Source organism: Chinchilla lanigera, unplaced genomic scaffold (assembly GCF_000276665.1).
Source record: "Chinchilla lanigera isolate Chin_1 unplaced genomic scaffold, ChiLan1.0 scaffold00059, whole genome shotgun sequence".
NCBI classification, from domain to species: Eukaryota; Metazoa; Chordata; class Mammalia; order Rodentia; family Chinchillidae; genus Chinchilla; species Chinchilla lanigera.
The window spans coordinates 7,943,546-7,961,148 of record NW_004955460.1 but is presented as its reverse complement, the minus strand read 5'-3'; the positions used below and the strand labels follow the sequence as shown (position 1 = coordinate 7,961,148).

The 17,603-nt window shown below is 36.1% G+C and overlaps 1 protein-coding gene across 3 annotated transcripts in view; it reads right to left on the bottom strand.

Moving 5' to 3' along the window:
* Positions 1-653: 653 nt before the first annotated feature.
* Positions 654-17,603, bottom strand: part of LOC102007742 (probable C-mannosyltransferase DPY19L2) — an 89,075-nt gene continuing 72,125 nt past the window's right edge. For 2 of the 3 annotated variants that reach the window (XM_013521291.1, XM_013521290.1), the window contains exons 17-22: positions 15,577-15,628; positions 13,959-14,078; positions 12,929-13,103; positions 11,379-11,478; positions 9,817-9,942; positions 654-1,767 (exon numbers count right to left, since the gene is read on the bottom strand). In XM_013521291.1, the coding sequence (XP_013376745.1) occupies positions 1,590-1,767; positions 9,817-9,942; positions 11,379-11,478; positions 12,929-13,103; positions 13,959-14,078; positions 15,577-15,628 (751 nt within the window). In that variant the 3' untranslated portion in view covers positions 654-1,589. The remainder of the gene's footprint in view (positions 1,768-9,816; positions 9,943-11,378; positions 11,479-12,928; positions 13,104-13,958; positions 14,079-15,576; positions 15,629-17,603) is intronic. The other variant, XM_013521292.1, reaches the window with a different exon arrangement.

The following is a 17,603-nucleotide window of genomic DNA, read 5'->3' as shown; positions in this document are numbered from 1 at the left end:
AGGAAACTGAAGCTCCTGGAGGTAAGCACCGTGACTAAGAGCTCCGCACAGCACATGGCATGCAGTAAACACTGAGTACTTGCCATTTGAAGGGATGGCAGGAGATACAGCTGATATGAAGAGCCAGGATTTGAACTTAGCTCCATCTTGTTGCAGAGTTCACACTACTTACATCACAGTTCATTGCCTTCCAGGAGAGACTACAAAGAATTGTCTTCAGCTGCTCAAAGACATCACTGCCAGTGTTAACCTGGGTAACAAGTACAACAACCCATGACTTCCACCTTCATATCTGAGGTCGATTTCAAAATGTGTGCTTGTAAAAGTTAAAAAAGAAAACAAAGGATCTTCAAGGGCAACTATATGGTACAAAAAAATAACAAATATCCATACAACATCATTATATGTGTGTAGAACATTTTATAGTTATACAGCTCATCCTTTTTTTATTGAATTCTGCCAACTTCTTAAAATATTCCCTATGAAAACATCATCCAAAATATATCTCTCATTTTATGAATATTAGGTGTTATGTCTCTTTTTCTTTGCTCCACACTTACAGCAAAATAAATTATTTGAGAATGCTAAAATGAATAAGATGTTGCATTTCCATAGCTCTTTTTCATTCTATAGTAAAATATTTTACAATTATAAAGGTTGAAAAAGTAATTTTATTGTTTTTTTTTGCATATGACTGCTTGTCTGCATTCTGTTATCCCAAGTACAGAGGGTCAAGGATACAAGGGAAGTATAAGTATAAAAAAGTGAAAATGATTAACTCAGATGAGATGCACATTAACATATTACACATTCAGCATATTTAGTATTTACCAGGTAGAGAAAAAGAGCAAGTTCTACTCCTTGTGTTTGGCTACTACATCTTCATGACAACTATTTACCATATTTTAAAGCATTATTGTTGGGTAAGTTTTATTAGGCAAAAGTGTTTATAAATCATGACCTCATCTAAAATGGAACATAAATAAAGACTTATAGATAGACGTGTATTACAAAAGGTGGTGGCTGGAGACGAAGGCTATGCCCAAAGGTCGCTAAGGCCAACAGACCATTAAGAGGGAGAGACCTTTGCTTTATTCAAAATTTAGCATCTGATAATCTCATTTGATAAATCTAACTGGAAGTTTCTTTCTGATTATATTTGACCATCATATTTGGTTGCGTACCATAACAACTTTCATTATATTTGTGTATTAAGAGAAAAACCACTGGATCCTAAAGGTTAATACTTGTTGAACTTAGGCTGAGAACTAATCAGGAGAAAAAACTGGTTGGGTAAGTAATTTCTAGAGATTCAAAACATTATAAAACAAGCTGTTTTAAAAATAGTTTAACTCAAAATGGTTTTTAAAAACTCATTGGAAATTATAAAAGATCTTGCCTGAGTACTAGTAAAATAACCCATGTGACTAGCTTACTAAGGCTGACATTCAGTGGAGAACAATGAATTTGTCTGTTATAATCAGAAAAACTTTAAGTCATACTGAGTGTTTTATTATTTTAAGCATCTCCTGTTAAAGCCTGTGATTTTAATGAATGCTAAGTGTGTGTCCTTGGTGCTTTCCTTTGCATCAGAAGAACCTGACGTAGGTTGCATCCCGGTTAACCTTCAACACTCTGTACACGGCATTCTGAAACACAGTGGTGAAGTACGGCCTTTCGTCCCGGAGCAGGCTGCTGCAGAGGGAGGGGTTGGCTGAGTTGGAAGGATCTTCCAAGTCCCAGATTTCCAGCATACTGCAACCCGGCCTGAAAAGAAAAGATGTAAAACTATCCATGTGAAAAATGCATTCGGCAAACAGAATGCAGCAAGTTATCATGAAGATTATGCATCATGATCAAATGTATTCATTCCAGGGATGTAAGGATGGTTCAACATTCGCAAATCAATAAATATAATACACCATATTAACAGAACCAAAGACAAAAATCACATGATCATCTCAGTAGACACAGAAAAAGCATTTGACGAAGTCCAATAACCATTCATGATAAAAATTCTACAGAAAATTGAAATAGATGGACTTAATCTGATAATAAACCATCTATGATGAACAAATAGCAATTGTCATGCTAAACGGTCAAAAACTGAAAGCTTTCGCTCTAAAAACAAGAACAAGACAAGGCTGTCCACTATCATCACTCTTATTTAATATAGTTCTGGAAACATAAGCCAAAGCAGTTAGACAAGAAAAAGAAATGAATATGGATAGAAAAGGAAGAAGGTAAATTATAGTTATTTGCAGATGACATAATACTATACATAGAAGACCTCAAAAACTGCACCAAAAGACTTCTAGATTTAATAACCAAATTCAGTAGCATAGCTGCATACAAAGTTAGCACTCAAAAATCAATAGCATTCCTGTACACAAACAACAAACTCACTGAGAGAGAAATTAGGGAAAGCACACCCTTCACAATAGCATCCACAAACATGAAATACTTAGGAATCAATCTAACAAATGAAGTAAAAGATACATACATTGAAAATTACAGTACTCTGAAAAAGGAGATTGAAGAGGATAATCAGAAAATGGAAAGACATCCCTTGCTCATGGATAGGAAAACTGACATAGTGAAAATGTCTGTAAAATGTTGTATGTCTGTTAATGTTTCCCCCCTTTTATCTTTAAAATAAAAAAAAAAAAAAAAAAAAAAGAAAATGGCCATATTCCCCAAATTGTTATATAGATTCAGTGCAATCCCCATCAAAATATCTTTAACATATCTCACAGACCTAAAGAAAACATTCCTAAAATTCCTTTGGAAACAGAAGAGACCTAGAATAGCAAAAGCAATTCTGGGCAACAAAGGCAAGTCAGGGGGCATCACAATCCTTGACTTGAAATTATACTACAAAGCTACTATGATACAATCAGTGTGATACTGGCAAAAAAGGAAACATCTGAAGATCAGCAGACCAGATTAGAAGATGCAGACACAACTCCAAACACACTCGTTCACTTTATCTTTGACAGAGAGGCCAAGCATGTTCACTGGAAGAGAGATAGCCTCTTTAATAAATGGTGTGGAAAAACTGGCTTTCCACATGCTCAAGACTGAAACTAGACCCATGTCTATTACTGTGAATTAAATTAAAGTCAAAATGAATCAAAGATCTAAATATTGAAACAGAAACACTAAATGTACTGGAAGAGAAACTAGGTAGAAAATTTTGAAGACATGGGGGTAGGCAGAGAGTTCATGAATAAAATCCAGATCACATATTAAATACTACAAAAAATCAACAACTGGAATCTCCTTTATGAAAAAGCTTTTCACAGCAAAAGAAGCCACCAACAAAGTGAAGACAACACACAGAATGGGGAAATATTTTAGCCAGTTGTCTACAGACAAAGGACTTATATCTAGAACATATAAAGAATTGAAAAAAAAAATCAAATTCACCCCAAATTTAAAGACCCAATCCAAAAATGGGCATGCGAGATGAATACACACTTCTCAGATGAAGAAATACAAATGGAAAACAAATATATGGAAGAACATTCAACATTATTGGTCATTCGAGAAATGCAAATTAAAACAACACTGAGATTCCACCTCACTCCACAAAAAATGACTGTCATCAAGAAATCAACCAATAACAAATGCTGGAAGGGCTGTGGGGAAAAAGGAACCCTTCTCCACTGTTGGTGGGAGTGTAGATTGGTGCAACCACTGTGGAAATCAGAATGATGATTACTCAAAGAACTAGGATTAGAGGTCCCATTTAACCCAGCTATTCCCCTCTAAGTATATTTCTGGGAAGACTTAAAAGCATCACACCACAGTGATCTATGCACACCCACGGTTACAGCAGCACAATTTGTAATAGCTAAATCTTGGAAACCATCCAAATGCCCATCGACCAAGCAATGGATAAAAAAAGATATGGGTTTTTTTTTTTTTTTTTTATTGGGTTTTTGTTGTCCACAAAGAAGGATAAACTTGAGGCTTTTATAGGTAAATGGAGGCAACTCAAGACCATACTCGTAAGTGAAATAAATCAGACTCACATGTGTAACCATCATACTGTCTTTCTGGTATGAGAAAATGAAATTGAGTAAATATGGTCCAAAATGTATAATAGATATTGTGAAATGGGAAGAAATTGTTCAAAAGGAGAGAGAAACTAGGGTGGGGAATAGGGGAAAGGAAGGAAGGGAAAAGGAAAAAAATACAAGTTAGCTATACTACTAGTTCTCTTAATCCATTTAAAGGAAAGGTTTTTGCTAATATCATTTGGAGAATTTTTTTATGTTTGTATCACACTCTGAGTAACTACTTTGAAAATAACAATATACAATGATTAACTATTGTTATTTTCCTTTTATTTTGTTTTGAAATTTTATTTTTCCCATAAAATAAAAAAAAGAAAAATGCCCTCATATTCAGAGCAACTGCATAAATCAGAAAGTAGCTCTGAGATTGCCAGACTAAGTTATTCAACAACTTAAAGATTTTAAATCATCATCTCAAAAAAATATAGGTTCAACATTTAGACATTTGGGTTGCTTCCATCTTTTTTCTATCACAGAAATGAGCCGCTGTGAACATTCGTGTACGGTTGTTTGTATGGATGTGTGCTTCCTTTTGACCTTGTGTAAATGCACGTAGCAGGTGTATGTGTGATTCCTTAGGAAATTGCTAAACTGTCTTACAAAGTGGTTGCACTGTGTTACATTTACATAAGCGTGTGAGAGTTGCAGGTCTCCATGGGTGTGCAAAATTTGCAGTGTCTCTTTTATTTAGCTAGTGTATTAGGTATTTAAGGGTATTTCATTCTCATTTTAATTTAATTGGGTTGTTTCTGAGTTTTGAGAGTTCTTTATACATCTAAAGTTCCTTATCAGCCATAGGCTTTGAGAATATTTTCTCCCAACTATTGTTGATTCTTTATTCCTAATAGTCTTTTAAAAAGACCAGCAGTTTATATTTAATGACTGCCTATCAGTGTGTTCTGTCAGAGATCATGCGTATAGCATTACATCTATGAAATCTTTGCTTAACACAAGGTCACAATGGTTTTTTGTGGAACTTTTATATTTTTACTTGTGTAATTCTATGATTCATAGTGAGTTAAGTATTACACGTGATGTGGAGTGTAAATTGAAGGTTTTTTTCTTTTTTTTTAGCATAAAGATACCCAATTATTTAAGCACTAATTGTTGAAAAGGCTCTTTTCTCCAATGAATTGTTTTTACATCTTCCTCAAAAATCTGTTGTCTATATGCATATTTTTTTCCAGGCTCATTTCATTCATCTATCCTGACTCCAGAAGCACCATTGTCTTGTTTATTGTAGCTATATAATAAGTTTTCATATTAGATAATGTTAGCCACATAAGCTCATTCTTATCTTTCAAAGTTGATTTGGCTCTTCTAAATCTTTTGCATTTTGTAATGAGTTAGAGAATTGGCTTTTCCATTTTCATGCTTGTTTGGATTATTTACTGTAATTGAATTGAATCTGTAGATCAATTTTTGGAAAGCTGACAACTTAATATAATTCACTATTTTATAACATGACTATGGCACATCTCTCCATTTATTTAGATATTTTGTTTCTTTCAGTAATGCTTTGTCATTTTTAATGTGCAGTCATTGCACATCCTTTATACTTCACATTTTCTTATGATTAGAAATGCCATTTAAAATTTTAATTACAAGTTCCTGCTAAGTTGAATTGTTTTTATAATGATTTTGTATCCTGTATTCTTACTAAAATCACCTATTAGCTCTAATAATTTTCTGGTACTTCCACCAGATTACCTACAGATAAGTAAGTTGTACCTGAAGAGGTAGCTTTACTTCTTCCTAAGTGGTATGCCTTTCATTTCTTTTTCTTGCTTAATTCCTTTAGCCACATCAGTCAATACAATGTTTAATGGAAGTAAGAATGGAATTTCTCTTCTTGTTCCTGACCTCAGTGAATTGTCTTTCCCCACTGACTATGATGTAAGTCATAGTTTCTTCATAGATGATCTTTACCAGGCTTAGCAAGTTAACTTCTATTGTTAGTTTCTAAACATTTGGGAGATTTTCACATGTATTTTTGTTGTTTATTTCTACTTTCTTTTCATCATAAACACAGAACATAGTTTGTATGATGTGAATCATTTAAAATGTAATGAGACTTGTTTTATGCCTAGAATATGGTCTTTCTTTGTAAATAGTCTGTTTACACTTGAGAAGAACGCCTACAATACGTTCTTGGGTGTGGTGTTCTATAAATGTCAATGAATTCATATTTGTCAACAGTATCATTCAAGTCTTCTATAGACTTGTTAAGTTTCTACTTATTCTGCATATTCCTGAGGAAGCTGTTAAAATTTCTGACTGTATCATGGGTTTGTCTATTTTTCCTTTATAATTCTATCAGTTTTTGCTTGATGTATTTAAAAACTGTGTTATCTGGCGCATCAGTGTTTAGGGTTGCAACAGTCTCTTCAAAAACAGATCCCTCTTCATTGTAAAGTGACTGTGCTTAACCTGGATAATATTCTTTGCATTCACATATACTTTATGTCATAGTATTTTTTTGTTTTTTTCTGGTACTGGGAATTGAACTCACAACCTTGTGCTTACCAGGCAGGTGCTGTGCCACTGAGCTAAATCCCCAGTCCCTTATCTCATAGTATTATGGCCAGTCCAGCTGTCTTTTGACTAGCAGTAGCAACCTGTGTCCTTTTTTCTGTTTGTTAACTTTTAATCTATTCATTTCTTTATTTTAAGCAAGTCTGTCATTTCCATGTCTTTATTTAAGCAGTCTGTCATTTCCAGATTTTTATTAGTGACATTTGATCTTGTATTAATTTCCTATTGCTGCTGTGACAAATCACCACAAACTGCGTAACTTAAAGCAAAATATAGGTCCAAAATCAAGATGCTGGAAGGGCTCCAGTCATCCACTTGCCTTTTCCACATTCTGCTTTCATAGTTACATCACCTTCACCTCTGACTCTTGTCTTCTCTCATAAGGCCCCTGCACTTACATTGTTCCTACTTGGATAATTGAGGTAGTCTTCACATCTCAAGAGTATTCACTCAGTCGCGGTTCCTGCATGTTCAGACATCAACATCTTGGAGGGGCCGTAATTTAACACAAAAGACTATTTGCATGTAATGCAAATATTGATGTTGTTAGGTATAGGTCTGTCATCTTGCTATCTATTTTCTATCTGTCCCATTTGATCTTTATTCTCCCCTTCCATTTTTTTTCCTGCTTTTCTTTGAATTAAGCAATTTTTATGATTCCACGTTAATTTTTATTGTTGCTTTATTAGCTACAATTCATTGTTTTGTAATTTCACTGATTGCATTAGGGTTTATAGGATATTTAGACAGTGATTTTTCTACTTAGCATAGTTTGAAATGATAATGGGCTTCTCAGGACATAACCTCATCTTAGGCTGAGGAGCATCTGCACTGCTTGGATGCTGTGTTTTGTCTTTTTGCATCCTGTCACATCTATAAAACATCTATCTGTGTGTGTATGTGAGATATTTAACACTTTACTATAAAATGGGTTTATGTTATCAGAATGAACCAACTGTAGGCTAATGTAAGTGCTCTGAACATGGTTAAGGTAGCCTAAGCTAAGCTATGATAGATGGTGGTACAGGTGTATTAAATGCACTTTTAGCTTACATTGTCCACTTATGATTGGTTTATCAGGATGTAACCCACTGTAGGTTGAGAAGCATCTGTACATAGGTAATGAAAGTCTTACAGTCATATACTTCTATTTCCCCCTCACAGACATACACTATTGTTGCAGTACATTTTAGTTAAACATGTTATAAATGCTACAATACACTTAATCAGATGATTATGTTTTCTAAGATTTGTGCAAGGAAAACCCCTTCTAATACTGGCCTATGTGGTACTGTTTGCAGTGCTATTCATGGGTTCATGTTTATCCATGTTTCTGTACTGTGTCACTTTCCTTCTGCCTGAAAGATTCTAGTTTACATCTCTTGTGATATAGGTCTGCTAGTGATAACTTCTTTCAGCACTAGTATGTGTAATTAATATTCATATGTTCACCACTTGCCATGCATATATATATATATAGCCATCTGGTGTCATTTTTCCCTAACTTATAGGAGAGTGATGGCAAACCTTTCGGAGCTTTCAATGATAACAGTCATTTGCAGCACTCATGCCATAGGTTCACCACCATTGCTATAGGACTTCCAGTCCATTCTACCATCTAGGTCTGTTGGGAAGAAGTTAGATTTGATTGATCTGAAAGTCTTTATTGACCTTCACTTAAAACAGATAGTTTTGCTAAGTACAGAATTCTTGATTTTTTTCTTCACTACTCTGAATTATTATTTCATTGTCTGTTGCTTTCTACTACTGATGATGAAGCAGATGTTCATCACACTATCTTTTCCCTCTTGTTATTTTAAAGATTTCTCTCCATCTTTGTCTTCACTGGTCTGACTGCAATGTACCTTGCTTTGGATTCTCTGAGTTTATCCTAGTTGGATTTTTTAAGCTTATGGATCTCTAAGTGAAAGGTTTTCACCATACTTGAGAAGTTTTTGGCCAACATTTCTTCAGGTACTTTTCCTGCCACTTTTTCTTTTTATTTCTTCTAAGACTTCCCATACATTGAACTAAAATAATCTTGAACAGGTCTCTGTTATTTTTTGCGGTATTTTTAGTCTCTGATTGTTTGGATTGACTTTTTCTTGATTTATCTTCAAATTCACTATTTTTCTTGCTTTCATTTAAATCTGTTGTTGAATACATTTAAATAATTTGCCTTTCAATTATTTCAGCTCTAGAATTTCCATGGGAGGAGGATGCTTCTATTTCTCTGTTGGGATTCTTCACTCACTGTTATCATGTTTTCCTTAATTCTTAGAACATATTTTTCTCAATCTTTTACATATATTTATTTACAGTCTTTGGCTACTAAATCCAATACCTGTGACTATTTGAATCAGTTTATATTCACTTTTAATTTTGAGAGTATTGGTATGTCTGGAGGTTTTGAATAAAAACTTTTCAATCTGTTTTTATATGTCTGGTAGTTTAGATTGAAAACTGGACGCTGTAACCAATACACTTAATCTCTTTTATTCGGTGGTCAGTTTGTTTTGTTCTAAGAGACAGCGACCTTGCCTGGAACTCTTGTATGAGCAGCAACTGACACCTCTGTCAGGAGTCTAAAACAAAGGTCTCAAGAGATCCACTGAACACCTTCATTTTTTTAATTTTTAGAAGTGCAAAGTTCAAAAAAATTTTACATTTTAATTAGTGATGTTTTTCTTATGTCATTTTGCATTGTTAACTGTTACAAATATAATACCAAGCTATAGTAGAAGGTTAATGCTTTGTTGTAAATTCAACTACATTTTCAGCATCTTGTGGAAAAAATCATAAAACTTTGAAAAATTATAAAAAAATAAATTTAACAAAAATACTTCAAATAGAAATGCAAGACACTAAACTATATTTTAAAAATCATATTCTACTTAAATGATGGTATGATCTTACTTCTCTAGGTAAATGATTTTAAATAAAATCCAGGGTAAAATTTTAATGAAATTTATTTAAAATAGAAAGTGTTGATGAGTCAGCGAATCAGGACTACTGTTATAAAGTGAAACACTTGTTACTTTAAAATGTGGCACATCAGGGGCTGGGGATTTAGCTCAGCAGCAAAGCGCCTGCCTGGCAAGCGCAAGGTCGTGAGTTCGGTTCCCGGTACCAGAGAAAAACCAATAAAATAAAATAAAATAAAATGTGGCACATCATAACGCCCAGTGTGAATACTCACTTGGTTCTCACAAAACACCACGCTTCTTCTAAAACGTAATAGTTCACATGTAATCCCAGCAGTTTATCTCTCACTTCTTTTGCAGATTTTCGACTATACACAGAATAAACTATTTTTGTTCGGGCCCTTTAAAATGAAACAGTAACAATTATAAGAATTTTAAATAAATGATAATGGACTAAAGAAAACTTGCTAGCAATTTGAAACTACAACCTTTACTGGATGGAGTACTGATATATATGAAAATAACATGGATTACTTCCGAAATAGCCCTTTGCACATTCCTCCTTAGATTTTGAGTGCATTAAACTGAAGAGTAGTTTTTTTTTTTTTTGGTATGGGGAATTGAACTTATGACCTCATGCTTGCCAGGCAGGCGAGGTGCTACTGGGCTATATCCCCACCATCTTAAGAGCAGTTTCAATTGTTAATATTCTGCTTGTTCTGTACAGCCTTGTCTAGAGTTCTAGTGAGAATGAGTTCTGAATATAAATTGTGCTTCACATAATCCACAATAATAATTAACTGCACATGAAATACATTCTGATGGAGGCTGTATGTAGTGAAAGACAGATTTCAGTAGATAATTTCACTGATAGAAGTTCAGAAAAGTAGGTGAGTTGAAACTGAATACAGCAAATAGAATATGTACACTGTGGGCATCGAGGGTGTCGGAGAAGGTAGAAAGAGCACCTCATAGCACTGGGGATGTGGCTCAGGGGGAAGTGCGTGCCTAGTATGTACCATGCCCTGGGTTCAATCCTCAGCAATGCAAAGAAAAATAAAATAAATACATACATCAAAAAGAAAACATACCTTACAGAATCACAGGTGGTCACTAAGCTATTGGCACAGGAGAGATGTGGCTTTAAGCTGGAATTCTTATGAAATCCTGAACAAATTATCATTTGTGTGTTAAATGTTACTTAAGATTTGGAGCACATGGAGTGCCTAATAATCACAATGAGACATAGAGCTTTAGAAATTTACCTCTAATGATAGCCCAAAAGAGGAAACGATGACCTTAAGAACTAACAGAATGATCAAAGTGATTTTTAAAAACTAGTCAAGTAAAGAAAACAAAACTTTTAGCCCTCTGTGTAAACTATAGTTTTCATATTCAGCTAGAAAAATATCCCAAATTTTCATCAAAGCATGAAATATGGCACATTTCAAGTCACTGCACACCAGTAAGATCTAGAATGTCTCTTAAATCAGGCAGAGAGACTGGTGGAGTTTACAGCAAAGGTTGTGATCCAGGTGGACCCAGCCTTCCCCTGCTGCTACATATGAGTATTCCTGGAACAGATTTTGCCTCTCTGTCTCTCTTGATTTATGTATGATGCATTTTTCATTAAGAAAAAATACATTTTGATTATTCTACTCTTCTGAGATTCAGAGGAAGAGGTACATACTGTCTCTTCTGAATGGTTACTATACTTTTTTTAAGTCTCCAACACAAATACAAGGATGAGAGACAGAGACAGAGGAAACACCCCTATGCCTGAGAACCAGCAGCAGGCAGAGCATGAGTCAGGGTGAGATGGCCAACAGCTGCCAACCTCAGGTCTGCGTCCTCGTAGTGCGGGTGGTTCACAATGGGGTGCAGTGTGGACAGCTTGATGCTCGCCATGATCGGCATGGCACCTGCGAAAACAGCATCTGAAAAACAAGAAATCCAAAAATTAAACTTATCCATAGTGTTGGAATGCAAATTAAGAAAGATGAAGGATATTTAAATAATAACCATAGGGATTTAGGGTGAATGTCAGAGGTAGAGCCCCTGTCTTCTATATCCAAGGTCCTGTATTTGTTAATTGAAGCCATAGATTAGATAGATGATAGATAGATGATAGATAGATAGGTAGATAGATCTCATTGATATTATTCTTTTTATTCACTCAGTAGTTACGCTTGCCTGTTAGTCTAATAGCTAACTTTTGTTACACTGGCACTAGGGACTATGCTCAGTATATTCACAAGGATCAAGCGATTCTACCTGCACACTTCTTTGGGGAGAGCTACACTTCCCTCACTGCATAGGTGAAGAAAAAGACACAGCAAAGCGAAGTGAGTCACCAAGACTGCTCGGATAGGGGCTGGGGATTTAGCTCAGCGGCAAAAGCGCCTGCCTGGCAAGCGCAAGGTCGTGAGTTCGGTTCCCGGTACCGGAGAAAAACCAAGAAAAAAAAAAAAAAAACACTGCACGGATAAAGAACACACAGCTCAGCCTCTGGGCCTCTGGGTGGCAGCCTCCTGTCACGTGTGAGCAACATACAGGAATAGCGAGAAGGGGATATTTCATATCTTGTGAAGTTAAAGCATTTTTAATGCTAGGAAATGAGAGATTGCTATGAAAGGCAAGTCTCATGGCGTATTTCCAAAATGACCCTGTGTGTTATGAAGCCTATGGTCTTGTGGATGTGCCTAAGGAGAACACTGTGGTCTCTCCTCAGATGGTCTGAAAATATTCATCATTATGTTCTCTTAGTTGCTGTCTGAGACTGGATCACCTATACATCTCATGAAGCCAGTTCATTTCTTATTAGTGGTACTTTCTGAGTGGCATGTATGCACTTGGTCATAACTAGGAATATAGCAAAATCTACCACCTGCCTTCACTTTCAGCTTTGTTTATTGGAAGACCGAAAGACCAAATGCTTACTTCCTGGTACTTCTGCATGATAAATGTCCATATAATTAGGAAGATTATGATCATTTTTAATCATCACAATAAAACAAGTAATAAAAACAAGGCATCTTATGCAGGCTTAGCAAAACAATTGAATATTTACTGTCAAAGTAACTACGCATTCTCAGTGTTAACTCTGAAGGAAAACACAAAATACAGTATCTATGAGATGCTGGTAACACAGTCAGATTATTAGGCCTAGCCTAGGAAAGATCACAATTCAGATTTGCAGCACAGTTTGTACTTAATGTGGTCAAGAAATCGAAAGTTAATTCTTGTAAGTCAAGGACCATCTCTACACACACACACACACACACACACATACACACACACACAATGCTCACTATAGAATGATATGTGGGGGGGCAGTGAGGTGAGTATAAAAGTGAGGATACATATAACTAACCAGCTGTGTACTACCTGGTCTGGTATTGTATCTGATCCATTGTAGAAGTTCTTCCTGAGGCAAATTAATAAATTCTCCTCTTATTTGCCATTGATTTTGGAGATTTACACAACCTTGTATTGACATCACTGTTACAATGCCAAAGATAACGTTCTCAAAACGAACTCTGTAAAACAGCCAGCCAAAGAGCTGAAATAGAAAAAAAAAGCCCATTTATTTATAATTTTATACAGAGTGCTATAAGGCTGAAAATGAATTCTCACCTTATTACTCAAGCCAAAGCATATTACCCTTTGCTTTCAGCAAGCAAATACATATGATTTTCATCACCTATTGCTTAAGAACAATACATATGTTCAAATTACAGGGCCCAGATAAAATGGAGCCTTCTCTCCTCTCAAAATAATTGTAGAAGGAATTCATAATCCTTCTAGCACCAATTTAGGGGTTAAGATTAGCACATCACAATTTTGAACCATCCCAGAATCAATCCTTTACTATGTGGCTACCTTTTATGAACATCTTGATTAATTAGGAAAAATCTATTAGCATTGATATGTATTTTTCTTCTCAGGGAAATAAGCATCGTGATATTTTCAGACACACTCATACTCAAAATGTAGGTGCTTCTAGAGGTGACACAATTCTAGCTAATTTATCTAGCGATTTTGCACATTAGATACAGTAAGGGAACCACAGAATTGACGGCTTGTCTTAGGATTCTCTGAGCTAAGCAGGACTATTTCAGAGCAACTCCTCAGCATCTGCTTAGTGATGAACGGGTGCCACAGGGTGGCTCTGGGGGCTGGAGACTGTGTTTGAGGACAGGACACCAACAGAGGGGAACGAGCCGCTTTACTCATCATAGAAACATCGGCTACACTCTAGCAATCATTTTCAAAGCCACCTGACTCACTTTGCTTAGGTTAGCTAACTTACAAACACTCAGTCCTTTTATGTTTTGGACCACCCGGCAAAGCCCCGGCAGCCATACTGTGTTTGCTCAGTTATCATAGTCCAGTTGTACAACAATGGACCCCTTACCCGTCGAGAGCAGATCAAGGAAGCCATTACACACATGTGTGGTGTCAGAAACAGCTTCAGCCTCAAAATCAAAACGGCAAGGGCTGCAAATGCGAACAACTGCAGTGTGTGAAAAACCAGCTGTAAAAATACAAAACACAGTGACACTTTCACTTTATGTGTTTTACAACAAATAAGTATGTATATGAAAACTATTATTGTTCATTAGGCCAAAGATCTGACATATTATTATGCCTATTAACGTTTATTCATTCAACAAAGATCCACTGAATGCCTGTTAAAGGCCAGGCACTGTTGTGCAGCTTCAGATACAACTCTGAGCAACTTCCACCCTTGTGCGGCGGAGACATTAGTGTTTTAGGAGGGGCTGGCAACAAGTGGACACAGCAAATAAATGAACCTGTTCCAGCCCAGTACAGAGAGGTGAGTGCACGGCCAAGAACCTGGGCGGGAGAAAGAGCCCAGGACTGCAGGGCGCGCAGTGGGCCACAGGCGGGAGCTGTACTGTAAGATGATTACACTACATGGACCGCATTGAAAAGGTGCCATCCGAGCAAGGATTTGCACAGTGTGAGAGGTGAGCCTAGGGACAGATATAGGGAAGAGTGCTTGTCACACAAACGGTCACTCAGTCAATACCAGGAGTGACACCAGCACAGGAACACAATCATTTTAAAAGGAATAGGATATACATATACATATATGTACTAATTAGTGGGGTACCCTACTTTGATCTAGGTGACAATTCTACTGGGCAAAGGTTTCAAAGAAAACTTCTCTAACAGACATTATAAAATATCAACTCTCTAGAAAAAGGGACAACAAATAAGTGAAAATAACTAATGCAACAAAAAGTAGATGGCAACTAAGTATTTATGTCCTAAATCACTAATATTCAAATTAAATGTTAAAGATAATGAGATATGCCCATTTATAAGGTTAGGATTAATACTGCATGTTGGAGAGAGAAAATCAACAAGCACTGACAAAATAAATTGGTATATTTTCATATTTCAAAATGTTTATCAGAGCCTAGGAAAGAGCCAACTCCCTTAACCTAAACTGCCATTCTAGGAACTTATCTAAGAGAATAATCAAAACACAGAGCTGCACTACAAAGATGATTACTGAAGTATATATTTAACAGCATAAAAAGGAAACAGCCCAAGTGACTAATAAACAGGAACAAGAAACAAACTGCTATATTTCTACAGGTACATGGCCAATAAAAATCACATATTCAAAGATTATTCAATGGCCTGGAAACGTTTTCAGGACATAAAACTGCATATGTGCAAAATACTAATTCTGTAAAAAAAAAAAAACAAAACCCCAACAACATGAAAACATCTGTACACACACACATACACACACACACATGCACACACGTACAAGGGGGAGGATGTTATAGAGAGAACATACCAAAAGTTAACGGGTTATTTCTTAATGGTAATTGTTCTGTATTTTCCAGATTGGCCTCCAAATTCTTACTACTATTCAAATGTGAGAGCAGACTGGAGAGAAGGCTCAGTACCAATGCATTACCAGTGCTCAGCAACTCAAGCAAGGCGGCGCCCTCGTGAATTATATTGAACTAGAATTTAACGCAGTAGCCTACCACAGAGTGAAATGAGCAGAGCTTTACCTCACCATGTTCAAGGAGCTGTTTTCTGGAATAAAACAAAAATATTATCTATTTACTGAATGCTCATCACAGTATGATTACATGAGATAGCTTCACTTACCCTTAGAGTTTTGAAATTTGATTTTCTATAAATGAGTAGCATAAGTCAAAATAAAGATTAAATAACACTATTAAAAATTTCATTAATTTAAAAGGCATAATTTCCAATCATCTTATTTAAAGTATGTCAAGTTGAGCATGGTGGCACATGCCTATAATCCCAGCACTGGGGAGGCTGAGGCAAGAGGATCACCATGAGTTTGAGGCTAGCCTGGGCTACATAGTGAGTCCAAGGCCAGCCTGAAATACATAGTGAGAGTCTGTCTCAAAGAAAAGTATATCAAAAACTATTTCTTGGCTAAGATAAAATGAGTTTTACTGACTCCTAGAGGTTGCTGTACTTCTGGAAGGATAAATGAAGAGAAAAGCTTTCTATTACATATTCAAGATATGTACAATAAATATAACACTTTAGATAACTACTGCTGTAATTTTGGTTTTTCATAACTATAAAGCCACATGAATATCCTTCAATGTAAGTCTTTGTGAACATCTTTGGATATTTCATTAGGATAAAGTTCAACAAGAAAAATTATTGAGTAAATATATTTATTTATTTTTAGTTCCAAAAAAGTGACCCTGATTTACTAAATACTTATACCATTGTGTAGTGAATACAACAGAAATAAGATAGATATCATTCTTATCCTCATAGATCTTATGTTATATTCACAAAAGAGGCAAGAGGCTATATATTTTATAGTTCCGCTGGGTATTTTATAAAAATTTTTACAGGGTGCAAAGGCCTGGGGGTAGGAGATTGTTATGGTTTGCATCTAGATGTCTCCCTCAAAGCCTCATGCAGTCATAGGGTTTTTTTTTTTTTTCAGGGGTAGCTGAATCTAGAGTGTGTGATTGATTCATGGTGCAATGCTGGGATTAAGGGTGGGTGATTGTTGGATCAGTCCACTGATTGGATTAGCACTGCCCTAATCTTGGTAGACTGGATACAATGTAAGGGAAAGAAAGAGATCTCTCTTTCTCCCTCCCTCTCTTTCTGCCTTTCCCTTTCCCTCTCTGTCTCCCTCACCACCATCATTGCTTTTGCTGTCGTCTACCACCATGAACTGTTGGTTCTCTACTATGCCACCCTGCCTTGAAGCCCGTCAATTATAGGCTGAAAACTCTATAAACTGTGAGCTAAATAAACCTTTTCCCCTTTAACTTTGGGTGTTAGGTATTTTGTCTCAGCAATGAGAAAAGTAAGACACAGAAGAAATTCAATGGCACAAAGGCCTGCAGATTTAATTAAGAGTGGGGAGGGGAAGGTCTCCTAGGACAGCAGTGGCATCTCCACATTACCGTGGCTCTGTAGTAGCTCCTTGCCTACTGATGCAGTCAAGCGAAGGAGGTTTCCACACTGCTTCAGAAACCTTACAGTCATAGCAGAACTCTGCAGTGAGCTGTTACATGCAAGGAAGAAGGCCAGGAGGACAGTAACTATTATAATGCCAAGAATGCCCCCCAATAAATACTGATGGAAATAAATATAACAGCTGATTCCAGATGTGCATAAACAATATGAAAACAGCCAGCAAGTTAAATAGCAGCTTGAAAAGCAAATATTCTGGCCTTTCAGGAAACAGGATTACTGCAAGAAATAAGAGTATTAAATGAAAATTCCAGTTATTATCTTCAGTGAAGTTTGAGAAGATATCACATCCATATAATTAGACAAGCCTGCAAAAATTCTGGGAAAACATACCTAGTTTGAAACCTCAAAATAAGGTTGAAAAATGAAATTGCACACCTGAAATTGTTAAGTTAAAACCCAGTCATGGGGAACCAGTGGGAAAAGTATGAGCCCGTGCTATGCACCTCCTCCATTGTTGCCATGACAGCAGTGCCAGCGGGAAGAGTGATGGAAGTGCCAATGAGAGGAGTGTAAATTCACACTCCTC